At 45.3% G+C, this 19,642-nt stretch overlaps 1 protein-coding gene across 1 annotated transcript in view; it reads right to left on the bottom strand.

Moving 5' to 3' along the window:
* Positions 1–370: 370 nt before the first annotated feature.
* LOC135530773 (DNA annealing helicase and endonuclease ZRANB3-like) overlaps positions 371–19,642 on the bottom strand; it is a 35,816-nt gene continuing 16,544 nt past the window's right edge. The window contains 8 exon segments of the mRNA XM_064958954.1: positions 371–1,050; positions 1,053–1,230; positions 3,434–3,607; positions 5,462–5,673; positions 5,798–5,801; positions 6,694–6,840; positions 10,596–10,715; positions 12,556–12,690. Of these exon segments, the coding sequence (XP_064815026.1) occupies positions 542–1,050; positions 1,053–1,230; positions 3,434–3,607; positions 5,462–5,673; positions 5,798–5,801; positions 6,694–6,840; positions 10,596–10,715; positions 12,556–12,690 (1,479 nt within the window). The 3' untranslated portion in view covers positions 371–541.

Consider the following 19,642-nt stretch of genomic DNA (forward strand, 5'->3'; position numbering starts at 1 on the left):
GCAACAGCCCAGCCTTACAGAGCAACAACCCAGCCTTACAGAGCAACAGACCCAGCCTTACAGAGCAACAACCCAGCCTTACAGAGCAACAGCCCAGCCTTACAGAGCAACAACCCAGCCTTACAGAGCAACAACCCAGCCTCACAGAGCAACAACCCAGCCTTACAGAGCAACAACCCAGGCAGGTAGCAGGGTTATTCTGGGTTATTATCACTGAGAGACAGACAGGAGGGATGCTGCTGTGTGAAGTCCCTGTGCCGCTCGGTCGTGATGGATGGAAGAACAGGTAATCCTGTAAAGACCGAGGACTGACCTCAACCCTCCTTCACCCCCCTCTTTACGCCCTCCACTTCCCCGCGGTACTGCCAACTGAACCAGGAGGTGTCTGTGTTTGAGGAGAGACAGTTACCTTCCTTCTCCCAGTCCTATTAGATAGTCAGCCAGAGTGCCTTGGGGAACTTTAACTTCAGCCAATTCATCAACTTTACTTTGTAAACTTTGAGACGCGTGGCACAACGAGAACAGGCCTTGTGACTGTTTCTCACTTGACAGTCAGGTGAACAGTGTGTTGCGTCCTCTTCTCCTCGTTGTCATCTAGCAGAGACACGTTGTCACGCTGCTCTATTTCTGACTTGGTGTATGTTACGCCTGCCAACGTGTGTGTGTGTGTGTGTGTGTGTGTGTGTGTGTGTGTGTACTCACCAGTGCTGGGCCTGTGGAGTGGGGACTCGCACACCTCACAGTAAAGGAGCAGGATGCTGTTGGAGTAAGTACAGGCCCCACAGCTCCACTGATCTCCCTTCCCCTGATCTGGTGGTCCTGGTCTGGGGCTCAACCTTGGTTTCGGGGCCCCTTTCTCAGAGAGCCGACGGGGGGTAAACAGAGAGGCCAGGGGGCTGCTGCTGGTGCCTCTCCCCCCATGGAGGGACCTCCTTTTCCCCCCAAGACGAGACCTGGGGCTGTGGGTAGCGCTGGGGGTGAGGGTGGAGGTGGGCAGCCGCAGCCTCTTCACCTGGGGAGAGAAGTCTAGGTCCTGGAGGTCAGGGGATCTTGGGAGTTGTAGTTTTTCTCCTTGTCACTCTCTGAGTTCTCCACATCTATAGAACCCCCCTTCTCTGAGGGGGTAACGGGGGAAAGGCAAACCTCACCCTCTGTTCTTTTCCTCTTCTTCTCTTTACCCGCGTCCGGAGAGAAGAACGAACGGATGTCGTGCTGTTTGTCCTTCTCAAACTGCAGAGAGGAGGGGCAAGTCACGGTAAGACTGTTGTAAAGCCTGTCATTCATCTGATCTGTTGTAAAGCCTGTCCATCTGATCTGTTGTAAAGCCTGTCCTTCATCTGATCTGTTGTAAAGCCTGTCCTTCATCTGATCTGTTGTAAAGCCTGTCCTTCTTCTGATCTGTTGTAAAGCCTGTCCTGTTGTAAAGCCTTCATCTGATCTGTTGTAAAGCCTGTCTGTTGTAAAGCTTCATCTGATCTGTTGTAAAGCCTGTCCATCTGATCTGTTGTATCTTCATCTGATCTGTTGTAAAGCCTGTCCTTCATCTGATCTGTTGTAAAGCCTGTCATTCATCTGATCTGTTGTAAAGCCTGTCCTTCATCTGATCTGTTGTAAAGCCTGTCCTTCATCTGATCTGTTGTAAAGCCTGTCATTCATCTGATCTGTTGTAAAGCCTGTCATTCATCTGATCTGTTGTAAAGCCTGTCCTTCATCTGATCTGTTGTAAAGCCTGGCATTCATCTGATCTGTTGTAAAGCCTGTCCTTCATCTGATCTGTTGTAAAGCCTGTCCTTCATCTGATCTGTTGTAAAGCCTGTCCTTCATCTGATCTGTTGTAAAGCCTGTCCTTCATCTGATCTGTTGTAAAGCCTGTCATTCATCTGATCTGTTGTAAAGCCTGTCCTTCATCTGATCTGTTGTAAAGCCTGTCCTTCATCTGATCTGTTGTAAAGCCTGTCCTTCATCTGATCTGTTGTAAAGCCTGTCATTCATCTGATCTGTTGTAAAGCCTGTCATTCATCTGATCTGTTGTAAAGCCTGTCATTCATCTGATCTTACAGTATCATGTCAGAGTTCATTTTGTCCCTTTAGACCTCTTTTGAAAGAGAACTAACACATTACATTCATAAATAATAGCAGGTTAAGATGGTTTCCAGATAATATGATGCATTACCGTTTAGTAATATGTATGATGCATTATCGTTTAGTGGTGTACATTATCGTTTCGTGATATGTATGATGCATTACCGTTTAGTGATATGTATGATGCATTATCGTTTAGTGGTATGTACAATGCATTATCGTTTAGTGATATGTATGATGCATTATCGTTTGGCGGTGTACATTATCGTTTAGTGATGCGCATGATACATTATCGTTTAGTGATGTGCACGATACATTATCATTTAGTGATATGTATGATGCATTATCGTTTTGTGATATGTGCAGTGCATTATCGTTTAGTGGTGTGCATTATCATTTTGTGATATGTGTGCCGCGTTATCGTTTAGTGATGTGTATAGTACATTATCGCTAGTATGTGTGCGATACATTATTTTTTAGTGGTGTGCGATACATTATCGTTTAGTGGTGTGTGTATACTACATTGTCGTGTAATGGTATGTATGATACATTATCGTTTGGTAATATATATATAATACATTATCGTTTAGTTATATGTATGATGCACCTACATGTCTATACTGTTTGACAGACATAAACATACAGTAGCAGTATGATTGCTAGGATTCAAAACCTTCCCAGTGTTAGAACACCATCTGCACACACATTAAAGAACCCAGATCACTAGACCAGTGCCTCGCATGGTTAAAGAACCCAGATCACTAGACCAGTGCCTCACATGGTTAAAGAACCCAGATCACTAGACCAGTGCCTCACATGGTTAAAGAACCCAGATGGTTAAAGAACCCAGATCACTAGACCAGTGCCTCACATGGTTAAAGAACCCAACCTAGACCAGTGCCTCATGGTTAAAGAACTAGACCAGTGCCTCACATGGTTAAAGAACCCAGATCACTAGACCAGTGCCTCACATGGTTAAATAACCCAGATCACTAGACCAGTGACTCACATGGTTAAAGAACCCAGATCACTAGACCGGTGACTTACATGGTTAAAGAACCCAGATCACTAGACCAGTGACTCACATGGTTAAAGAACCCAGATCACTAGACCAGTGCCTCACATGGTTAAAGAACCCAGATCACTAGACCAGTGACTTACATGGTTAAAGAACCCAGATCACTAGACCGGTGACTCACATGGTTAAAGAACCCAGATCACTAGACCAGTGACTCACATGGTTAAATAACCTAGATCACTAGACCAGTGACTTACATGGTTAAAGAACCCAGATCACTAGACCGGTGACTTACATGGTTAAAGAACCCAGATCACTAGACCAGTGACTCACATGGTTAAAGAACACAGGATCTTTGTCATTGTCAACCACTCCTCCTGCTGCCAGGGTCGTCTCGCTTGGTGTCCACGCCTCGGCGAAATTCAGGAAGTCCCATTTGTCCTTATCCCCCAACTCTGCCTTTAAGTACTCCTTCTTACCGTTCAGAGTACTGCCCGTTACTGTTTCCTGTCAACAACACACACAGTCTCCTATCAGAACAACACGTACAGGGAAACTCCACTCAAAAATAAAATGTTTTGGACTTTCAAGAAGCATTTTTCTTTTAAGCACATAATGGCAGAAAATGGACTAAATCAGTGAGGCGCAATCAGGACTTGTCCAATGAGAAACACTTGTTTTGCTACAATGTGCACTAATGAATGTGACCATAAACTGCTCTGTTCTTTGCAGCATAATTAACAACAACAAGGTCAAAAACCACAAATGAACACCAAGATCAACAACCTCACTCTGATACATCTGCAATGGTCTTTAAAAGTTTTTTTTCTAAAGATGGAAGGCTGTCATTTTATTGATTCAAATCCAGTTCATTGGAAACGGTGGTCCTGCAGTGGATATTAGTATCCCATAGAATTACAGATATATTGAATGTACCCGCCATTCAATCTACAGTACCAGTCAAAATGGCAAGGTGGTCTCGGGGGCTTTGTGCTGTCCCTTTAAGTAAATCTACAGTACCAGTCAAAAGTTTGGACACACCTACTCATTCAAGGGTTTTTCTGTATTTTTACTATTTTCTACATTGTAGAATAATAGTGAAGACATCAAAACTATGAAATAACACATATGGAATCATGTTGTAACCAAAAAAGTGTTAAACAAATCAAAATATATTTTAGATTCTTCAAATTAGCCACCCTTTGCCTTGATGACAGCTTTGCACACCTGGAATGCATTTATCAGTTGTGTTGTGACATGGGAGGGGTGGTATACAGAAGATAGCCCTATTTGGTTAAAGACCAAGTCCATATTATGGCAAGAACAGACCAAATAAGCAAAGAGAAATGACAGCCCATCATTACTTTAAGACATGAAGGTCAGTCAATACGGAACATTTCAAGAACATTGAACATTGAATAAGTACAGTCGCAAAAACCATCAAGCGCTTTGATGAAACTGGCTCTCAAGAGGATCACCACAGGAAAGGAAGACTGCTGCAGAGGATAAGTTCATTAGAGATAACTGCACATCAGATTGCAGCCCAAATAAATGCTTCAGAGTTCAACTAACAGACACATCTCAACATCAACTGTTCAGAGGACAGAATCAGGCCTTCATAGTCAGATTGCTGCAAAGAAACCACTACTAAAGGACACCAATAAGAAGAAGAGATTTGCTTGGGCCAAGAAACACAAGCAATGAACATGACCGGTGAAGCATGGAGGAGGTGGTGTGATGGTGATACTGTCAGTGATTCATTTAGAATTCAAAGCACACTGAACCAGCATGGATACCACAGCATTCTGCAGCGATACGCCATCCCATCTGGTTTGCGCTTAGTGGGACTGTCATTTGTTTTTCAACAGGACAAAGACCCAACAGTGCTATTTGACCAAGGAGAGTGATGGAGTGCTGTATCAGATGAGCTGGCCTCCACAATCACCCGACCTCAACCCAATTGAGATGGTTTGGGATGAGTTGGACCGCAGAGTGAAGGAAAAGCAGCCAACAAGTGCTCAGCATATGTGGGAACTCCTTCAAGACAATTGGAAAAGCATTCCTCATGAAGCTGGTTGAGAGAATGCCAAGAGTGTACAAAGCTGTCATCAAGGCAAATGGGTGACTACATTGAAGAATCTAAAATATATATTGATTTGTTTAACACTTTTTTGGCTACTACATGATTCCATGTGTTGTTTCATAGTTCTGATGTCCACTATTATTCTTCTACATAGAAAATAGTAAAAATAAAGAAAAACCCTTGGATACGTAGGTGTGTCAACTTTTGACTGGTACTGTATTTCTATGAAAAGTACCTACCTTCCAGTTAAATCGAAACACACGCACACACACACACACCTTCCTGTTGAGCATGCCCCACATGACGGTGTCAAAGGTTCCCTTGGCGATGAGGTAGTGCACGTGGACGGAGGCGGTCTGTCCAATGCGGTGCGCCCGGTCCTCAGCCTGCTTCACATGGCCAGGGTTCCAGTACAGCTCAGCAAACACCACGTGAGTGGCCGCTGTGAACGTCAGGCCCTGGACACCACAGAACACACAGGACACACTCCCTTAAGGGAAGAACTCTCCGGTGTAATTGGTAATTTAGCATGTATAGTAAAGCCTCAACCCTTAGCTACCTCTTCCAATTCAAATGAGCTCGGGAAAAAAGTTGGTATTGTTTTGTGTGAATACATCTCTAGCGACACAACACAACACAAAAATAGAGACACGTTTTAATTGAGTGAGGCGTCAAGAGGACAACCTGCCCGCCCCGCTTCGGTTGGGTCATTAGAATTCAAAACAACAGATTCTAAAATAAATCACACACACGCTTCGCATGCTCGCCTTTAGTGAGTTTAGGCCATTAGTCAAGAACGTCAAGAACTTTCTCACTGTTTTTAATGCTCGTTTTAATTTGAGAGCTCTGGAAAGAAAGACTTCCTATCTATTTATTACATATAACAAATCAACTGGACCAGGTCTTGGAAGATATCAATCAAAAAGTGTTACTGGGACTGGAATTAGGACACGTGGCGGATGTATACAGTGTTACTGGGACTGGAATTAGGACACGTGGCGGATGTATACAGTGTTACTGGGACTGGAATTAGGACACGTGGTGGATGTATACAGTGTTACTGGGACTGGAATTAGGACACGTGGCGGATGTATACAGTGTTACTGGGACTGGAATTAGGACACGTGGTGGATGTATACAGTGTTACTGGGACTGGAATTAGGACACGTGGTGGATGTATACAGTGTTACTGGGACTGGAATTAGGACACGTGGTGGATGTACACAGTGTTACTGGGACTGGAATTAGGACACGTGGTGGATGTATACAGTGTTACTGGGACTGGAATTAGGACACGTGGTGGATGTATACAGTGTTACTGGGACTGGACTGGGATTAGGAATTAGGACACTGGTGGATGTATACAGTGTTACTGGGACTGGAGTACACGTGGTGGATGTATACAGTGTTACTGGGACTGGAATTAGGACACGTGGTGGATGTATACAGTGTTACTGGGACTGGAATTAGGACACGTGGTGGATGTATATGCCCAGTAGAGGGTCTGTACCGTAAATATAATGACTATTCTATCATACTGGATGTAACTGGCCTGAGAGCCTGGGGGATGAGGAGGCCACGGGGGATTCTGGAACTGGTGAACCAAGTGGATACGCTCTGAGGACGGAACACTGCCATCGATACGGATGTAACTGGCCTGAGAGAGAGGGGGGGATGAGGAGAGAGGGAGATGGGGAGAGAGGGAGAGCGTGGTCATTACTGATGGGACACTGCCAATGATATGGATGTAACTGGCCTGAGAGAGAGGGGGGGAGAGGGGAGAGGGGAGATGGGGAGAGATGGAGAGCGTGGTCATTACTGATGGGACACTGCCAATGATATGGATGTAACTGGCCTGAGAGAGGGGGGGATGAGATGGGGAGAGGGGAGATGGGGAGGGAGGGAGAGCGTGGTCATTACTGATGGGACACTGCCAATGATATGGATGTAACTGGCCTGAGAGAGAGGGGATGAGGAGAGGGGAGATGGGGAGAGAGGGAGAGCGTGGTCATTACTGATGGGACACTGCCAATGATATGGATGTAACTGGCCTGAGAGAGGGGGGGGGGGGAGAGAGGGAGATGGGGAGAGAGGGAGATGGGGAGAGAGGGAGAGCGTGGTCATTACTGATGGGACACTGCCAATGATATGGATGTAACTGGCCTGAGAGAGGGGGATGAGGAGAGAGGGAGATGGGGAGAGAGGGAGAGCGTGGTCATTACTGATGGGACACTGCCAATGATATGGATGTAACTGGCCTGAGAGAGGGGGGGGAGAGAGAGAGGGAGATGGGGAGAGAGTGGTCATTACTGATGGGACACTGCCAATGATATGGATGTAACTGGCCTGAGAGAGGGGGGGGGGAGATGGGGAGATGGAGAGCGTGGTCATTACTGATGGGACACTGCCAATGATATGGATGTAACTGGCCTGAGAGAGAGGGGGGGATGAGGAGAGAGGGAGATGGGGAGAGAGGGAGAGCGTGGTCATTACTGATGGGACACTGCCAATGATATGGATGTAACTGGCCTGAGAGAGAGAGGAGATAGGAAGAGAGGTAAATGTCAGCGCTGATTAAAACCTTGACCTCTGAACCCACCACTAAAACGACAGCAACATCCTATAGCATTGCTGTGTAGAAAAACAACCACTCACTAATACATCGGCGTACACGTCACTGACGAAAGTGAACTGGTCCACTCACACAGACAGTGTGGCGAAGAAAATGTGGCTTGTCACCTAAAACCCTCAAACTTTTACAGATGCACAATCGAGATGCATCCTGTCGGGCTGTATCACCGTCTGGTACGCCAACCGCAGGACTCTCCAGAGGGTGGTGAGGTCTGCCCAACACATCACCGGGGGGCAAACTACCTGCCCTCCAGGACACCTTCAGCACCCAATGTCACAGGATGGCCAAAAAGATCATCAAGGGCAACAACCACCCGAGCCACTGCCTGTTTACACCGCTACCATCCAGAAGGCGAGGTCAGTACAGGTGCATCAAAGCAGGGACCGAGACACTGAAAAACAGCTTCTATCTCAAGGCCCTCAGACTGTTAAACAGCATCACTAACATTGAGAGGCTGCTGCCTATATACATAGACTTGAAATCACTGGCCACTTTAATAAATAGAACACTAGTCACTTTAATAATGTCTTGCATTAACCATCTCATATGTATATACTGTATCCTATACTATATCTTATTCTATACCGCTCTCACATTGCATGTCCATATATTTGTATATTTTTAATTCCATTCCTTTACTAGATGTGTGTGTATTGGGTATATGTTGTGTAATTGTTAGATATTACATGTTAGATATTACTGCACTGTTGGAGCTAGAAGCACAAGCATTTAGTTAGATATTACTGCACTGTTGGAGCTAGAAGCACAAGCATTTAGTTAGATATTACTGCACTGTTGGAGCTACAAGCACAAGCATTTAGTTAGATATTACTGCACTGTTGGAGCTACAAGCACAAGCATTTAGTTAGATATTACTGCACTGTTGAGCTACAAGCACAAGCATTTAGTTAGTTTACTGATATTTAGTTAGATATTACTGCACTGTTGGAGCTACAAGCACAAGCATTTAGTTAGATATTACTGCACTGTTGGAGCTACAAGCACAAGCATTTAGTTAGATATTACTGCACTGTTGGAGCTAGAAGCACAAGCATTTAGTTAGATATTACTGCACTGTTGGAGCTACAAGCACAAGCATTTAGTTAGATATTACTGCACTGTTGGAGCTAGAAGCACAAGCATTTCTCTACACCAGCAATAACAGCTGCTGAACACGTGTATGTGACCAATAACATGTGATTTGACATTTAGTCCATTCCCCTCCACACAGACTGTACCCATATACAGGAAGAACAATTTAGTGTTCTAATACACCTGTCGCAGTGATGTCATCGATTTCATTTTGATTTGATTGGATTAGTCGTGTCTCCCGCCCTCCGTCTCCCCCTCGGTCTCTCTCCCCGTTCTCACAGCTGTAGTTCCTCACGGCAGCATGCAGCTCCTTATCTGAGTCTTGTTCCTGTTAATGGGTAATGATGATGCTTCTGCGAGTGGGAGACTTCTCAAATTAGAAGATGTGATCACACTTGATCACGTATCAGATAACAGCAGACGACACCTATACCCTTCCTCTCACATCACTGCCATCGAGCTGAGAAACGCGTGAAACTGGCTTAAAATAAAAAATAATGTGTGTGTGTGTGTATTTTACAAACTTCTGTTTTGAGTTTCTACATAATTGGAAATGAGATTCAGCAACACTTAGAGAACAATGGAATACATTTTTTTATTTTTTTATTTTAAAGCTTCTTTATTGCTAAAAAGTAATTGGTTCATAAAAAAGTAATTAAATAAATTCCACATTCAGTGTTGCTGAATCTCCTCTCTCCTTGGTTGGAAAGAGAGGAAGCGACAGTGATCCCTTCCCTTTGAGTTTCTACAGAGACAGTCTGTTCTAGTGAAAACACAAGCCATTTCAAGTGTGAGTGGTATCACTGCCAGTGGCTGGTTCAACATGTATAGACTTGAGGGGAAAGCACACATGTACACAACACTAACATGCTCTGCACTCAGAGCCAAACACACACAGTGCATCTACATTTTATTCATTTAGCCGACGCGCTGATCCAGAGTGACTTACAGGAGCAATTTGGGTTAAGTGCCTTGCTCAAGGGCACATCGGCAGATTGGTCACCTCGTCCGCTCGGGGATTGGAACCTTTCGGTTACTGGCCCAATGCTCCGAACCGCTAGGTTACCTGCAGCTACAGGGTGGAACTCACTGGCGTTGTGTAAACAGTCTATGACCCCCACGCCTGGGAATCATGGTCCCTACAGGGCTGTGGCGACAACATCAGGGTTATGTAACTCAGTCAAATATTCAAAATTGTTGCATGTTGCTTTATATTTGTGTTCAGTCTCGTTGTTTTGTTAGATACTTTTCCCTATTAGCTGAAATCTTATTTTCTTCAAAGTCCTTAGCTAGCAAACATGTTTCACTATGAAACAAAAAAATAAAATACTGCACTCTGAACCACACAACTTTCCTAGATTCATGAAGGTGTTGTTAGACAACGGAAGAAATGTCAACTTCAATATGTGATGTGGCTTTAGTGGAATTTGCAGCAGTTGCTGGTAAGTAATGAATGTGCGAGCTTCTAGAGTAACTCCCTCAACCTTTAAGTGGTTTAGGAAGACAGGTATGGAACAATCTCCATAATAGTTTGACAGGTCTGAGAAAGTGCCTGAGGGCACATCTGTGTGCTGTGTCAGGGAGAGGGACAGAGATGGCCCCTTAGTGGGGAATTTGTGACAGAGGGGCTGCTGAACAGTGGGAGAGGTGTGCGTGTCCATTAGTTGTGATGAGCGAACAACCGTTACCTTGGCTTCGATGACAGCCTCGGTACATGCCTGTAGCATGGTCAGGTGATGAGCGAACACCAGGAACTTTAACTTCTCAGTCTCCAGCAGCATCTTTATGTAGTCTTTCACTGCTCCGGCCTATAGGAGGAGACCACAGAGGGGCCAATAGAAATGCAATAACAACATATTAGAATGCATCTCTATGCGAAGGCCATACAGGGGAAATCAACCAAAGGAAGGAAGGGAATGAATCATGAATTGCTATGAGACACATACTCAAGACTTCACATATATTTGTCTTGAAGGACCACATATACGATACACCCCCCCCCCCCATCGACAGTCCTGTCCTGCTGTCCACACGCCACACACCTCCTGGACTTCAGACCTCTCTCACCAGTCTCTCACCAGTCTCTCACCAGTCTCAGTCTCTCACCAGTCTCTCACCAGTCTCTCCTCGCTCACCTAGAGACGTGGACTGTTAATTATCAGAAGGCCTTTCCTCTCAGAGGGAGGATAATGAAAGTAGGTCTAAGCAGGTCTAGCTAGAAGCCCCCTCCTCCATCTGCTAATGGGAACTTCTCATTACTGGGTTGCTTTTAACTCTGCAGAAGTTTAATTAGTGCAACACAAACTTCCTGTCCACTGAAGCAGTGATATGTTATCTCTCTTTAAAGTCCATCATCAGAGGCAGCAGGGTCTCTGGGTAATTGGGAGCATCTGCTGCTGCTGGTAGACGGGGGTAAAAATAAAAACCCTGTCCCCCTTCACACTGCCAAACTCGGTCCCAAAATAACACCCTATTCCCTAGTGCACTACTTTTGACCAAGGCCCATAGAGCTCTGGTCAAAAGTAGGGCACCATGTAGGGAATAGAGTGCCATTTGGGATGCATCCATGGTCCACTCGCCAGGCATTCACATACGCTTCAGAAGTGACACGAGATGTGTGTGTGTGTGTGTGTGTGTGTGTCCACTCACACCCCAAAAAAGTTATTTTCTGTCAGTGTGTGTGTAGCGGCAGCCAACCAAAAGGGCGAGAAAATGAGACAGGAGGATGACACGTCTACAGCGACGCAACGGTGAACTTTAATCAAGCGGAGGAAGGGAAACTGAGAGGAACCAATCAGCAAACAAGACAGAGCGAAACAAGCCAACCGGTGAGGAAGGATTCCTCCGTTGATTACGTTCAGCAGGCGGAGGCCGCCTGAGGCTTTGTTAACCTTGGTGTCGGGATCCTTACCACAGAGGAGCCTGGGTCATGTTCAGTTAGACACCAAACAAAAAGTAAAACGGTCCAAAACGGAGCGAAACAGGTGGAGGTACTATCTGTGCTTGTTTTCTGTTTTCTGTTGAAAAACGTTTGTATCCTGCGTACCAAGTCGGCTTCCTTCACTTAAAGTCACCTGGAAGTTAACGGCTGACATTCTTGCCTGGTGGCGTTACCATGGCAACCACATTAGAAGTAACACCTTGGAAAGGTTCCGCTATATTTGGGTTCGGTCTGCTGTGTCGAAAAGGTTTACTTTAGAAAAAAAACAGAGAAATTGAAAGGCCACAGTTATGGCTGTCCAGAGTTATGATGGCCAGCCAGAACGCTTTCACTAAGGGGTGGCAGACCTTCACTCTGTTCCCATGGCGATGCGCTCTGAGTAATGTGAAGCATAATAACCTATGGGAGGGAGGGCCTTGCATCTGAGGAGAAAAAAAAACATGCTTCTCACCTTTTGACATCGCCCTTCAACAAACAACCTCTCTACCGAGAGAGAGAGAGACACAGAGAGAGAGAGAGAGAGAGAGAGAGAGAGACACACACAGAGAGAGAGAGAGAGAGAGAGACAGAGAGAGCGAGACACAGAGAGAGCGAGGGAGAGAGCGAGACAGAGAGAGAGAATGAGAGCGAGAGACCCTTTTCTAGAACGGTGCAGAAGTGCTGGGCCAGGAGGGGGTTAGGTGCCTGTGTGTGTATATACACTGTACCTTAGCGATGGCGGTCTGTTTGTACATGCGTGTCACGAGCCCCATGACTTCAGTGAAGGGGTTGTCGGTGGCAGAGACCCCCGAACCCATCGTCCTCATCAGGCGCTCCCACTCCTCCAAGCTGCCACTCGCCTCCTGCGCACACACACACACACACACGTCAAAAGGCCTGTCTCTTTCTTTCTCTTTCCCCTCTTCTCTGTTTGCTATAAGGGCAGAACATGTTGCTGTGGATGGTACCCTACTTTTCCTCCTTCAGGTGGAGAGAAAGGAGGGAGAAAACGAAAGACAAGACAATTCCCAAAGACGCTGCTCCTCTCCTCTCCTCTCCCCTCCTCAGTAGTGCCTAGGTAGGTCACATGGGCTAGCCCAATTATAGCTGGATTGTGACAAGGGGATGTTGAAGATGGAGAACACACTAGCCCAATACAATAAATCACACAGTCTGTTCTCAAGGTGAAACACAATGAGTATTTAGAAGAGTTACTGTACAAGGAGAGTTACTGTAGAAAGGCAGTAGGAAGGAGTATTTAGGGGAGTTAGTTACTACAGAAAAGGCAGTAGAGGTTAGTATTTAGGCAGTAGTATTTAGGGGAGTTACTGTAGAAAGGCAGTAGGAAGGAGTATTTAGGGGAGTTACTGTAAAGGCAGTAGGAAGGAGTATTTAGGGGAGTTAGTTACTGTAGAAAGGCAGTAGGAAGGAGTATTTAGGAGTTACTGTAGAAAGGCAGTAGGAAGGAGTATTTAGGGGAGTTACTGTAGAAAGGCAGTAGGAAGGAGTATTTAGGGGAGTTAGGGATATGTTAGGAAGGAGTATTTAGGGGAGTTACTGTAGAAAGGCAGTAGGAAGAAGGAAGGAGTATTTAGGGGAGTTATTTAGGAAGGAGTATTTAGGGAAAGGCAGTAGGAAGGAGTACTGTAGAAAGGCAGTAGGAAGAAAGGCAGTAGGGGTTAGTTACTGTTAGAAAGGCAGTAGGAAGGAGTATTTAGGGAGTTACTAGGGGAGTTAGGGGGTATTACTGTTAGGAAGGAGTATTTAGGGGACTGTAGAAAGGCAGTAGGAAGGAGTATTTAGGGGAGTTACTGTAGAAAGGCAGTAGGAAGGAGTATTTAGGGGAGTTAGTAGAAAGGCAGTAGGAAGGAGTATTTAGGGGAGTTACTGTAGAAAGGCAGTATTTAGGAAGGTAGGCAGTAGGAAGGAGTTTTAGGGGAGTTACTGTAGAAAGGCAGTAGGAAGGAGTATTTAGGGGAGTTAGGGGTATTACTGTAGAAAGGCAGTAGGAAGGAGTATTTAGGGTTAGAAAGGCAGTAGGAAGGAGTATTTAGGGGAGTTACTGTAGAAAGGCAGTAGGAAGGAGTATTTAGGGGAGTTACTGTAGGCAGTAAGGAGTTTATTTAGAAAGGGAGTTAGGGAGTAGGAAGGAGTTTTAGGGGAGTTACTGTAGAAAGGCAGTAGGAAGGAATTTAGGAGTATTTAGGAAGGAGTATTTAGGGGAGTTAGAAAGGCAGTAGGAAGGAGTATTTATTACTGTAGAAAGGCAGTAGGAAGGAGTATTTAGGGGAGTTAGGGTATTACTGTAGAAAGGCAGTAGGAAGGAGTATTTAGGGGAGTTACTGTAGAAAGGCAGTAGAAGGAGTATTTAGGGGAGTTAGGGATATTACTGTAGAAAGGCAGTAGGAAGGAGTATTTAGGGGAGTTACTGTAGAAAGGCAGTAGGAAGGAGTATTTAGGGGAGTTACTGTAGAAAGGCAGTAGGAAGGAGGAGTATTTAGGGGAGTTAGGGATATTACTGTAGAAAGGCAGTAGGAAGGAGTATTTAGGGGAGTTACTGTAGAAAGGCAGTAGGAAGGAGTATTTAGGGGAGTTACTGTAGAAAGGCAGTAGGAAGGAAAGAGTATTTACTGTAGAAAGGCAGTAGGAAGGAGTATTTAGGGGAGTTACTGTAGAAAGGCAGTAGGAAGGAGTATTTAGGGGAGTTACTGTAGAAAGGCAGTAGGAAGGAGTATTTAGGGGAGTTAGTTACTGTAGAAAGGCAGTAGGAAGGAGTATTTAGGGGAGTTACTGTAGAAAGGCAGTAGGAAGGAGTATTTAGGGGAGTTACTGTAGAAAGGCAGTAGGGAGTATTTAGGGGAGTTAGGGGTATTACTGTTAGTAGGAAGGAGTATTTAGGGGAGTTACTGTAGAAAGGCAGTAGGAAGGAGTATTTAGGGAGGGTTACTGTAGAAAGGCAGTAGGAAGGAGTATTTAGGGGAGTTAGGGGTATTACTGTAGAAAGGCAGTAGGAAGGAGTATTTAGGGGAGTTACTTACTGTAGAAAGGCAGTAGGAAGGAGTATTTAGGGGAGTTAGGGGTATTACTGTAGAAAGGCAGTAAAGGCAGTAGGAAGGAGTATTTAGGGGCAGTTAGTTACTGTAGAAAGGCAGTAGGAAGGAGTATTTAGGGGAGTTACTGTAGAAAGGCAGTAGGAAGGAGTATTTAGGGGAGTTACTGTAGAAAGGCAGTAGGAAGGAGTATTTAGGGGAGTTAGGGGTATTACTGTAGAAAGGCAGTAGGAAGGAGTATTTAGGGGAGTTAGGGGTATTACTGTAGAAAGGCAGTAGGAAGGAGTATTTAGGGGAGTTAGGGGTATTACTGTAGAAAGGCAGTAGGAAGGAGTATTTAGGGGAGTTACTGTAGAAAGGCAGTAGGAAGGAGTATTTAGGGGAGTTAGGGGTATTACTGTAGAAAGGCAGTAGGAAGGAGTATTTAGGGGAGTTACTGTAGAAAGGCAGTAGGAAGGAGTATTTAGGGGGTATTACTGTAGAAAGGCAGTAGGAAGGAGTATTTAGGGGAGTTACTGTAGAAAGGCAGTAGGGAGGAGTATTTAGGGGAGTTAGGGGTATTACTGTAGAAAGGCAGTAGGGAGGAGTATTTAGGGCAGTAGTTAGGGGGATATTACTGTAGAAAGGCAGTAGGAAGGAGTATTTAGGGAGTTACTGTAGAAAGGCAGTAGGAAGGAGTATTTAGGGGAACTGTAGAAAGGCAGTAGGAAGGAGTATTTAGGGGAGTTAGGGGTATTACTGTAGAAAGGCAGTAGGAAGGAGTATTTAGGGGAGTTACTGTAGAAAGGCAGTAGGAAGGAGTATTTAGGGGATATTACTGTAGAAAGGCAGTAGGAAGGAGTATTTAGGGATATTACTAGGAAGGAGTATTTAGGGATATTACTGTAGAAAGGCAGTAGGAAGGAGTATTTAGGGGAGTTACTGTAGAAGAGGAAGGAGTATTTAGGGAGTTACAAAAGGCAGTAGGAAGGAGTATTTAGGGAGTTAGGGGTATTACTGTAGAAAGGCATCTGAATTGTAGAAAGGCAGTAGGGAAGTAGCTCTAGGGACAACAGATACTGTAGATCCGAGGCAAAACCCATTTGGGAGTATTTAGGGGAGTTACTTTTTTTTTTTATTTCACCTTTATTTAACCAGGTAGGCCAGTTGAGAAAAAGTTGTCATTTACAACTAAGACAGTCACATACATGTCCCCTTACCTTTGGTATGTAAATACAAAGACAAGCTATATATTATGATGTTTACACATACAGGGCCTTCAGAAAGTATTCAGACCCCTTGACTTTTTACACATTTTGTTACGTTACAGCCTTATTCTAAAATGGATTAAATGGTTATTTTTCTCCTTCAGTCTACACACAATACCCCATAATGACAAAGCAAAAAACTGTTAAGAAATGTTTTCTAATTTATTAAAAACAGAAATATCACATTTTCATAAGTATTCAGACCCTTTACTCGGTACTTTGCTGAAGCACCTTTGGCAGCGATTACAGAGTGTTCTTGGGTATGACGCTACAAGCTTGGCACATCTGTATTTGGGGAGTTTCTCCCATTCTTCTCTGCAGATCCTCTCAAGCTCTGTCAGGTTGGATGGTGAGCATCGCTGTAGAAAGGCAGTAGGAAGGGTATTTAAGGAGTTAGGGATATTACTGGACAGCTATTTTCAGGTCTCTTCAGAGATGTTCGATCGGGTTCAAGTCCGGGCTCTGGCTGGGCCACTGAGGAACATTCAGAGACTTGTCCTGAAGCCACTCCTGCGTTGTCTTGGCTGTGTGCTTAGGGTCGTTGTCCTGTTGGAAGGTGAACCTTCGCCCCAGTCTGAGGACCTGAGCACTTTCCACCGTTCATCTTTCCCTCGATCCGGACTAGTCTCCCAGTCCCTGCCGCTGAACAACATCCCCACAGCATCCCCACATCGTATAGGGATGGTGCCAGGTTTCCTCCAGACTTGACACTTGGCATTCAGGCCAAAGATTCCATCCTGGTTTCATCAGACCAGAGAATCTGGCCACCCTACCATAAAGGCTTGATAGGTGGAGTGCTGCAGAGATGGTTGTCCTTCTGGAAGGTTCTCCCATCTCCACAGAGGAACTCTAGAGCTCTGTCAGAGTGACTATCGGGTTCTTGGTCACCTCCCTAACCAAGGCCCTTCTCCAGATCTGTGCCTCGACACAATCCTGTCTGGGAGCTCTATGGACAAGTCCTGTGCCTCTGATATGCACTGTCAACTGTGGGACCTTATATAGACAGGTGTGTGCCTTTCCAAATCATTTCCAACCAATTGAATTTACCACAGGTGGACTCCAATCAAGTTGAAGAAACATCTCAAGGATGATCAATGGAAACAGGATGCAGCTGAGCCTCATAGCAAAGGGCCTGAATATGTATGTAAATAAAGTATTTGTTTTTAATACATTTGCAAACATTTCTAAAAAAAAACTGTTTTTGATTTGTCATTATGGGGTATTCTGTGTAGATTGCTGAGGATAAAAATAAAAAATGTCATTGATTTTAGAATAAGGCTGTAACGTAACAAAATGTGGAAAAAGTCAGGACATACAGTCCTTAAATTAGCCAGCCAGTGGAGAGTGTAGGCTGAGGAGTGTGTGTGTGTTGCCAGCATGTGATTTGAGTGCAGCAGCAGGTGAGGTCTCTTTGTACAGAGAGAGAGAGAGAGAGAGAGAGAGAGAGAGAAAGAGAGAGCAGAGAGAGAGAGAAAGAGAGAGAGAGAGAGAAAGAGAGAGAGAGAGAGACAGAGACAGAGAGAGACAGACAGAGAGAGACAGAGAGAGACAGAGAGAGAGAGAGAGAGAGAGAGAGAGAGAGACAGAGAGAGACAGAGAGAGACAGAGAGAGACAGAGAGAGAGACAGAGAGAGAGACAGATAGATGAAGAGATAATCAGAGAGAGAGATCCCAGTGAGAGATCCCAGAGCAAGAGAGTTCATAGAGAGAGAGATCAGAGAGAGAGAGAGAGATCACAGAGATCCCAGAGAGAGAGAGAGAGATCAGAGAGAGAGATCATAGAGAGAGAGAAAAGAGGGAATGTGCAGGCCATGCATTCCTCTGGCTGACAGAGGTAACAGAGGATGAGTTCTACCTCATTACTTCAGCCTTATACAGAGAGGAGAGGAGCGTAGCACACAGAGTTTAGAGCTCACCGTGTAAAGTTTACACACTAGAGAGCTCACACAGAGGCTAGCGGAGAGTGAAGCTTACAGAGTAGTTTACACACTACTAGAGAGCTCACAGAGGCTAATTAAGAGATTATGGAGTTTAGAGTTTAGAGCTCACAGGGTAGAGAGCTATAGAGCTTACAGGGTATAGAGCTCACAGAGTTTACACACTAGACTAGAGAGCTAGTTCAGAGATTATGGAGTTCACACTTAGTTTATACAGCTCAGAGTATAGAGCTCACAGGATATAGAGATCACAGAGTTTAGAGCTCACAGGGTACAGAGGTATATGGGATGGGGCCACAGTGTCTCCCAACCCCTCCTGTCTCAGCCTCCAGTATTTATGCTGCAGTAGTTTGTGTCGGGGGGTTCGGGTCAGTCTGTTATATCTGGAGTACTTCTCCTGTCTTATCCGTTGTCCTGTGTGAATTTAAGTATGCTCTCTCTAATTCTCTCTCTCTTTCGGAGGACCTGAGCCCTAGGACCATGCCTCAGGACTACCTGGCCTGATCACTCCTTGCTGTCCCCAGTCCACCTGGCCGTGCTGCTGCTCCAGTTTCAACTGTTCTGCCTGCGGCTATGGAACCCTGACCTGTTCACCGGACGTGCTAGAAAAACTTCCAGGGAGTTTTTCCTAGCCACCGTGCTTCTACACCTGCATTGCTTGCTGTTTGGGGTTTTAGGCTGGGTTTCTGTACAGCGCTTTGAGATATCAGCTGATGTAAGAAGGGCTATATAAATATATTTGATTTGAGGTATAGAGCTCACAGGGTAGAGAGCTATAGAGCTCACAGGGTAGAGAGGTATAGAGCTCACAGGGTAGAGAGGTATAGAGCTCACAGGGTAGAGAGCTCTCAGGGTAGAGAGCTCACAGGGTAGAGGTATAGAGCTCACAGGGTAGAGAGGTATAGAGCTCACAGGGTAGAGAGGTATAGAGCTCACAGGGTAGAGGTATAGAGCTCACAGGGTAGAGAGCTCACAGGGTAGAGAGGTATAGAGCTCACAGGGTAGAGAGGTATAGAGCTCACAGGGTAGAGAGGTATAGAGCTCACAGGGTAGAGAGTTGAGTATACTGTCCACAGAGCTCATGGTGGATAAAACAGCCCACAAAATACAGATATGATGGAAATAAAGTTCAATGAAATAGAAATGAACTGGCTAATGTTTGAATATGCATTCAGTTTTATAGAACAGACTACTTTACTTATGAACGGAAAAGGGTTAGACTGAAATAAAAACCATAAGGCAATGGGAGATAAATGATAACTCGTGTAAATTGGATACTCTTGCCGAGCAACAGGATGGGAGAGCAAGAGAGGGAGGGTGGGGGAGTGTGAGAGAGAGATATATGATAATGAGGGGATATTTTCAGAATGTTTAGCACCCCGTCTCCCCTCTGCCGTCCGTCCAGCCGTTTGTCAGCGTGTATGTGTGTGTTTCGGACTGTCTGCCCGTCTGTCTGTCCGTTACCTTGGCAGCCTCCGGATCATGTTGGGCAGGTCGAACCTGGGGGGATGTCGCTGGCGTATTTTGGGGGTAGCTGGGGGGAGGACCTGGGCCTTCAGCCTCCGACAGACAATAACAGTC

The sequence above is a fragment of the Oncorhynchus masou genome, unplaced genomic scaffold (assembly GCF_036934945.1).
Source record: "Oncorhynchus masou masou isolate Uvic2021 unplaced genomic scaffold, UVic_Omas_1.1 unplaced_scaffold_1415, whole genome shotgun sequence".
NCBI lineage: Eukaryota > Metazoa > Chordata > Actinopteri > Salmoniformes > Salmonidae > Oncorhynchus > Oncorhynchus masou.